The sequence below is a fragment of the Vitis riparia genome, chromosome 10 (genome assembly GCF_004353265.1).
Source record: "Vitis riparia cultivar Riparia Gloire de Montpellier isolate 1030 chromosome 10, EGFV_Vit.rip_1.0, whole genome shotgun sequence".
In the NCBI taxonomy this organism is placed as follows: domain Eukaryota; kingdom Viridiplantae; phylum Streptophyta; class Magnoliopsida; order Vitales; family Vitaceae; genus Vitis; species Vitis riparia.
This window is the reverse complement of record NC_048440.1, coordinates 14,377,766-14,386,562: the sequence shown is the minus strand read 5'-3', so window position 1 is coordinate 14,386,562 and position 8,797 is coordinate 14,377,766. Positions and strand designations below refer to the sequence as shown.

At 34.2% G+C, this 8,797-nt stretch overlaps 1 protein-coding gene across 3 annotated transcripts; it reads right to left on the bottom strand.

The window, feature by feature from the left end:
- Positions 1–1,923: 1,923 nt before the first annotated feature.
- Positions 1,924–6,583, bottom strand: LOC117923661 (transcription factor bHLH144). 3 transcript variants are annotated; one of them, XM_034842066.1, is made up of 4 exons: positions 6,465–6,583; positions 5,296–5,439; positions 4,369–4,551; positions 1,924–3,361 (listed from the first exon to the last, which is right to left on the bottom strand). In XM_034842066.1, exon 4 carries the CDS (start codon positions 3,024–3,026, stop codon positions 2,292–2,294), a length of 735 nt encoding a protein of 244 aa, XP_034697957.1. In that variant the 5' UTR covers positions 3,027–3,361; positions 4,369–4,551; positions 5,296–5,439; positions 6,465–6,583; the 3' UTR covers positions 1,924–2,291. The 3 variants fall into 3 exon arrangements, with proteins under 3 accessions (XP_034697957.1, XP_034697958.1, XP_034697959.1); XM_034842067.1 differs by having other exon boundaries at positions 5,296–5,436; XM_034842068.1 differs by lacking the exon at positions 5,296–5,439.
- Between the last annotated feature and the right edge of the window lie 2,214 nt (positions 6,584–8,797).

The window sequence follows — 8,797 nt, the reverse complement described above, 5'->3', positions numbered from 1 at the left end:
AACTTTGTGATCCGTCCAGCCCTCAAAGAAGGATTGTTTTGCCTCTATTTAATCCTACTCCCAGTCCCACATCGGAAGCAGATGGATTCTATGTGCTCTAAGTGCCCTATAAATAACTTCAACATCCAAGCTTAACAAGTTAGCAGTATGGGCCTAGAAACGTGGCCCAAATTTAAGTTTTATAAGCTTGTCGTCTGATAAGTTTAGACACGGTTTAATACCGGTTTGACTACCGGGAAGTTCATTCGGTCGGACCAGCTGGTCCAGTCCGAGGAAATCAATCCCATTTCTCATTGGTATGTTCTCAGATTGGTTTTTAATATAGGAATATGAATTAAAAATCCATTTTAATGGAAGTCAGATCTTACCGTCAACGACATTTTCAACTATTCCTGTCCTATATTCATTCCTACTGCTATGTACCAAACGCACCATACGAAGAGATAAATGCCCCCCAACTTGGCAATTGGCTCACCAGTTGATTTTTATTCTATGAGGGCAATCTTAAGTAATGTTACGTGATATATGGGCCCATTAGAATGGAGTGGCCGGATGCATATCTCTAGAGTCAAATGTTTTAGAGCTATGCGGCTCAATAAATTAATCATATTGAACAATGAAGCAATTGATTTCCCTCTACCATCACACTTGAGAATTTGCGATCACAGCTTATGACTAAGACAGCTTATTTGATTGGATAAACACTAGCCTAATTCAAATTCAATGTCTTAATTGAATTGCTATGGTCCTGGACTCACGCCATTTTGAGGCAAATAAAACAACTGAACTTGGCTAAGAGTAATTTTAATCCGACTTCATTTAATAAAATGTTTGAGCCCAAAACAAGAAATCTGCCTGAGTTTGATTCCATTCAAACCTGACAGTGGAAGACAAAAACATAAATGGTAGGATGTTCACAACAAAAAGGAGGGATATGTTTCAGTCCAAGAGAATTTTCTGCTAAGGCATCAAATGTCCTGATTGAGAGGGACGGGCTTTATCAAACTCTTGACAAAATATTGCTAACAGAACAGGAGCAAGTGAAGATGATGAAAAGAGTACAAGTCAGCAAAATATAGCAAAGCAACTACACCCACATGTAAAGCTTATTTCCAATTCCATTTAAGTACTAACAAGGGAAAACCCAAACCAAGGAACTCCATATGCATAAGCACCATAATTAAGAGGAACAAGACAGAGACGGCCTTTCAGGGCCATTCAAGTGTATTGCCATGTTCCATGGTTGAAATGTGCCCTACATTGCATTATTTGGTGGATCAGAAAAGAGCAAAGCAGCCAAAAGTTCAGAAAAAGAGTGAGGGAGTTTGGAAGCTTTATTCATGTTTTGGATCGTCTCTTCTGTGATCATACAAGGCAAAAAGGGCATTATATAGATACCCTAATGCTTGGATCCTCTGTTACCTACTTGTGTGGTTGGGGCTTCTCTTTTGTCCTTGAATAAGCATTTTTCCCCTATAAAGAAATTGAAAATAATTGACTAAACATGAAAAATACACTGCAAAATTTAATAAAAGAGATAGAAAGGTGGGACCTATGAAGGAGCACAAATCTTCGAAGAGCAGAGATGTCACAAAAAGTCTGTTGGTGCACCACTAACAAGGAACACCATTACCTGACTTGCAGCAGGGGGAGGTAATAGAAAAGCACCACCATGCATGCAAAGGAACATGAACATGAACATGAGCATGACCCCAGTGTCTCTTGATCTCCAGCACAAACAGATAAAAAGGCATGTTGCAAGTATTATAAAGAAACTGAAAATAGTGAGATTGCTGAGCAAGCCATGCTCATATAGAAAAGCATATCAAGTACTCAGCACACAAGGACTACTGATCCTTAACAAATGCTAGAGTAAAAAAAAAGGGGGGAAATCTCAACAGGGAGAGTAGGATAGAGAGCATATTAATTAAATCCGAAGTACACTTTATTATAGCACTTAATGTATTGGCCAACCAAAATGAAAAGAGTTCAAATAGGATAACACCCAAGTGGAAGAGGTTTTGCATATTACACATAAACACCCACAGCCCATCCTTCCCACCAACAAAGTGAAAAACAAAACAAGCTGGGGTCATCCCACTAAGGAAAGCATCATTGAAACTGGAATTTCTAACATGACCCTCATCCCAAATACTCGATCATTATCATCCTTATAATGCCAACCTGCTTTTGAGAGAGAGACAGAGAGAGAAAGAGAGTCCCAACTAATAAAGGGTAACTGAAGCATAATAAAATAGATTGAATTCAATTGCTGTTACCGCAGCATAGATTCAAGATATTTTCTTCGAATTACTCACTCCAAGCTTCTGTACTTCAACCTTCAGAGATTTGAGGTACCTAACAGCTTCATCTAGAACAGCAACTGTATTCATTTGGCTGCTACCAGGTACAATTCCTCTCAGTGCCTTCACCATCTTCTTCATTTTCTGCCGTTTCCTTTCACTGTTACAGCTGCTGCCACTGCTAGATGACTTCAGGATAGAAGATGATAACTTAATCTTTCTGGGTTTTGAACCATAACTGGAGCAAGTATCTTCGCAATTGCTTCCATAGTTTCCATGAGTTCGAGCTGTGCTTACTTCTTCTTCATCATATTCTTCTTGGTCTTCCTCCTCCAGGCTCAACAATGCATCAATATCTTCTGAATCCTCTTTCAGGGCAGAGGATGCTTCTCCCTCGTCAATGTTAATTTCTCTCTTTTCCAGATTGTTATGGATGTAAGTTGCACAAAGATTTAAACTGGGACAGTTGAATTTCTGAGCAATTGCTGGATGAAACATGATCTGGCTTCTATGATCAGTCTGGTCAAAGATAATAAAATTCTTTGGGCAAACATCAGAGGGTTGAAACTCAACACCATGGAATGGTCCCAAGTCCTTTGCACCTGGCGGAAAGACTGCACCAAAGGCAGATTCAACAGGGGTATTATACATGTAATTGTTACCCACTTCATTTGCAAGAGGTCGCATCACCTTTTCGGGACAAAACTGCTGGTCCCTCTGCATTAGTAGTCCTCTTGAACAAACAATTATCTGAAAAGATGGATTTGCAGTTTTGAGTTGGCAATTTTTTTATCTTCAACTGGGGATGGTGGCAATTGGTTTTCAATTGGGTGAAGGATCCTAAGGAGACGAGAAAGCTAAATAGTACACTTATGGTATTGCCATAAGAGAATAAACTGCTGTCTAACCCAAAAAAACAGTACCAGAACCAGATTTTTAATTTTTGTTACTGCCCTCTCAGTATAAACACAACACCAAGGCAGTATGTCCCCAATATCCCCGAGCTTTGCAACACTAAACTACGTAACAGGTTTTAGCAATTGTCGGAAATACTCAGCCTGCAATAGAAGATAGAAAAACGTGATTATAGGCACCATTAAGACGTTTAAATTGGTACAATCAGTATAGCAAGAGAACATATTCAAGAAAAGCAATCGGATACTGTAAACAATGTTATTTCAACACTAAGAATGTTCATGATAGACATGGCACCATCTACTAAATGTGCATGTCCAAGCATGAATTTCATCTCTTTAACCTCAGTCTGTCCATGTATTGACCTTCACTCTAACATTTACAAGCTTCTAAACTTCCAATTTATCAATCTTTTCTTTTGGAGGAATATTCAGATGATTGAATTTAATCAAATTTTGCACTGTCAATTCAATCTTTATTTGATTTCAATATGGTTCAATTAGTTCTCTTCTTGATGTGTTCCTTCTTATAGTTAATTTCTTCTTTCTTTTTATCAAACATTTATTACAGAATGAACAAAAAAAGCAGTAAAATAATTCATGCTCCCATTTTCACACATGAAAACATAATAATACATGACTCAAAATTGCTGGATTGATTACTTCAGTTGGGTACCCAATCTCAAAAAATCAGAAATGAAAAAACATTTTGATATCACTAGATCAACATTTATGATATATCCTTGATCTTCTTTTTCAGCAGCCCTTGAAACCTGACCTTATGGAGGTCATTTGATGTCAAAACCCCAACAAGCTACGAAGGATGGAACTAGATCAACATATATCTACTTATTTCAACATTAGCAACACGGTCATAACTTATAATCATGGTTTTACAATGATGTTTGCACCAATTCAGAAAGTTAATAAAATCTGGGTAGAAAAATAATTGATTTCAAACCCAATGAGAATTCCATTTCAAATGACTCAAGCATAACCTCAAACAAGAAATGTATCTCGGCATATCATAAGCCATAAGAAGCCTTAGATAGATTCTAACTACAGCTATCAACAGGAACATAAAATAAACATTTCCAGCAAAGCATTACAGAAAACCCGAAATAATGAATCACATAAGAAAACACCTTTACCTGACAAACTTGCATCAGTTGATAATGCGCAATGATCCCAACACTCATTTTAATCTTCCCAACTTCTTTCACTGCTCGATATCTCTTTAAGGTTACTGCAATGTACATTCTCACTTCCTCAACCAGTATTAATAAGCAACAAAGTGAATCAAAAAATTTCCTTCACAACAAATGATATTTCACCTACATCAGCAAGCCAAAATCCCATTAGATCATCAGTTGAAAAGAAATATCAAAGATAAACAACAGCACATCAGTGATATGCTGTTGGTCAGAAAAATGTAAGAAAAGGTAACGAGTTTGACTTTTGAAATTTATTATCATTATTATTACTACTACTACTATTATCATTATTATTTTACTATTTGGAACCCAATAAAGAAAAGCCTGAGATTGATTAATCCTAGGGCAATCACCTAGCTTCAATGAATGCGTTTTTCATTTTCGGAAAGTAGAAAAACATGCAAAATAAGCGGCTGTCGTTCAGGATTTTCAAACCAAGCTTCTTATTTTTCAAAAAATTTAGATGAAAACAGTGAAACTTTTTTTAAAAATATAATGCATGATCTATTCCTTTGAGAAAAAAAAAAAAAAAAAGCTGAAAATCACTGTTTGGTTTCCCAGAAATTTTCTGAAACAGTTCTGAATCGTATAGAAAAAAAAAAAAAAAGTCCTGCATCATATTGATTTTTACTATTTTGAAACAATATCACACCCTAAGATTTTAAGAGTTTGGTGGTTTCTCTTTCAGGCCTGTTGTTGCAACCAGAAAAAGGATAAACAAAAAGCATCAAAACAATCTGAAGTGTGGTCAAATTTTTCCTTTTTTCACTGAATACACATACATCTTCTAATAAAAAGAAAAAAAAAATACAATTGAAAGGTTAAAAAGGCAACATTAAACTAGAGCTAAGAGAGAGTCCTCACGAAAACAATCAAATTTTACAGAATCACACGAAAGAACACCACCAAGCGAACACAATTCCTGCTATAATTCACAAAAGAAGATGTCCACGTCATTTTGATTGACTTCTCAATCCAATCTGACCAAAAATTGAGCCCAAATTTCTGCTGCAATAAGGGAATCAAAGTGACATCAATATAAGCAGAACTTTTTAATAAAGAACATGAAACACAGAAGAAATGAAACACTGGGTCAAATTGCAAAGTATCAGCTTGCTATAATTTTTAAAGAACCTTTATTGCTCTTAAGAGTGAAATTCGCATTGCTTTTAACTACAAAAAAGTAGCCGGGAGAACCAAAAAAAAAGGGGGAAGGGAAACCCTTCCAAAACCCCTCAACAAGTGATCATCATAAGAAACGAAACCCCCAGAGGTGAAAAGGATAACACTTTGTTTGGCTTTCGGGAGATAGATAGTAAGATGCCGCAACCTAAACTTTTCGAGAAGAGTAAAATAATAATCGGACTGCTTAAGATATCCCAACCCAAAAACAACCAATTATCAATAGAACTAAAGTCAGATAAAGAAAACATAACCCCTGCCTGGTTGCTGAGAAAATGTACGGAAATGGTACAAATTGCTATAAATCTACAACGCTTCATGTTTGGGACCTGGAAAAAAAAGACCTCCAGACAACCACATAGAAGTCAAATTCCCATTTTCTTCAAGTCCCCCCCGACCTTCCTCAGTAACATACCAAAGGTAACGGAGGCAAAACCGAGGCAACACCAAATCAAAACCGTAAAAATCCGTGCAGATCACAGATCAGCAAAATTGGCACCATAAATCCAAGCACAAACACCAGAGAAGCTCAATCACACACCACAATTACATAAAAAAAAAACCCCTAGCTTCCCCAGAAGAGAAACTAACAAGACAGTCCCTCTTTCGTTGCCCAAACAAATCTTGAAATTCTAAAACCAAAAACAGTCAAACCTCAAATCCTCTTCAGGTTCCACGCTTTTCTCGGCATCCAAACCGAAATCAAAACAAAAGAAGAAAAAAATAAGAAAAGAATTCCTCAGAAGAACAGACCACACCACGATTCACCTAAAAAATCAGACCATAAACCAAAAAAACAAAAATCAAAAACAAAAAAGTGAGTAAAAGAAGAAACACCAACAGATCCGGACCTAGGGTTTGTGAGAAAAATGGAGCAAGCCTGTGGCGATGAAGACTTGTAGAGAGAGAAAGCTAGTGAGAGAGAGAGTGCGCGTCTGCGAGATTCGTGATATGTGAGGTGAAAAAGGTGTGAGCGAGCGAGTGTATTAATTTTAATTTCAATGGGGGTTGGGGCATGGGGATGTGTGCCAAAGTGCAGACACAGTGGAGTCAAAGCCGGGGATTTGGGGCCGTTCGATGGGGGCATCGGAAATGCTTTCCGTCTATTGCGGATTCAATCTCGGCCGTTGGATGCAGCACGCGTGGTGAAGAGTGGGCCTCACGAGCTTTGACGATCAAGCCCGTTGTCCAACCCCTCAGTTTGCTAATCACGGGTTATGTCGTGATTATTTGTCGACGTGGCATGTTCTTATTCGTCAGGAAGGATCAAAAGTCAAATGAAAGAGGAAAGTTGCCTCGATTGTGTGCGTAGCTTGTTCTCCAACAACCTAAATAAAATAGCATTCCCTTTATTAAATTAATATAATTACAAAAACGAACATTGCCTTATTTTTATTTCACAAAAAAAAAAAAAAAAGCGTAATTTTAATTTGCTTCTATTAAATGACCATTAATATTTTTTAATTCATAGTAATATTAACACCATTATTTTACATTATAGTTGATAAAATACCTAATCATTCTCCCATAATTTACCATAAACAAAGAGGGAATTTCAAAACACTATGGCACATGTAAAATATTTTAAATATTTTATTACGTTTTTTATTTATAAATATTAGAAATACCGGGATAAAAAATATATGAAAGAAAATAAATTTTTATATTTAATTTAATTATAAAAAAATTTAAAAATAAATATAATAAAAATGAATTAAAATGTATAGATATTTTAAATTATTAAATCTTTATATCAAAAAAACAAATTAAACAAAGTGAATTTAAAGTAACACATAAATTTATTCACTTTAAATTTATTTTTTATTTTTCTTTCTATATTTTTTTATATTTTTCTTCAAATTTTAAAAAACTTAAAAGTGTGTTTGACACTGATCCTGTAAAATATTTCTAATATTTCTAACATTTAAAATTTTTACTTTTTCAAATATTACAAATGTTAAAAACACCTTCTAAAATCACTATCAAACATACTTGAATTACAAAGGTATATTTGATAATGATTATAGGAATCGTTTTTAACCTAAAAAGTGTTTTTGAAAATAAAAATAGATACCTAGAAAAATTTTAAAAATCTCAAAAATCATATATGGTATTGGAAAATTTCATATAATGTTTTTTTAGAGAAATACTTGATAAATGATTATCTTAAAAATGCTTTCACTCAAAATATTTCAAATAAAAACATTGACACACTCAAGAGTGTACTTGGAAGTGTTTTTATTCGAAACATTTTTAGAGTCTGTTTAATGTTGATTCTAGGAAGTGTTTATAACCTCTATAACACTTGAAAATTTTCATCATTCAAATATTAAAAATACTTCTTATAATTATTATCAAACACACCTTTAATAAAAGTGTTTTTCATTAAGTATTTCTTGGAGACTTATTTATAAGGTGTTTCTTTTCAAAATACCATAAATGATTTTTCAATAAACAAGTGATTTTTCAAAATTTCAAAAGTATTTTTTAAGAGTGCATTGCCAGTAATTTTAGAAAGTTTTCTAAAAAAATTTATTTTCAAGTCTTATATGGTGTCCGTTTTTGGTTTAATAAAAAAAAACAAAATATTTAACTTTTTCTACTAAATTAAAAAACAAACACCACATTAAACTACGCTAATTATGAAAAAAAAAAAAGTATTAGTAATTTCACATATTGAATTTTTATTTATACTTAAATTAGAAGTAGTTACTTTTTCATGCCACAATCTATTCAAATATTGTAGAAACATAAGTCAAGATGGTTTTTTATATTTTTGAATCTATAAAATTATGTGAAATGATAGAAAAAATCACAACAAATTGTGATGGGTGACCCCCCAAATGATATGATATTATATTTTTGAGAATATAAATATGGTAAGTGGGGCCTCTTTGTACTGGATATTGCACCACCAAATGTGTCAATTATCGAGTTAGGTTCATTGATAGAGTGTGAGACCATATGCTTTTGGGGCATGACCAAGAAGCTCAATTCTTTACTTTATTTTATTATTATTTTATTTTATCTACATCCAAATCAACAGTATGTCCCACCTTTAATGTCTTTACTTTGAAAAATGATACCATTTTGATTATTCCAAAATCCTTTTCCATGCCAAATTAGGTTTAGGGATCGGTTGAAACTGATGATGATAAAATTGTTCTTATTAGTTTGTAATGTT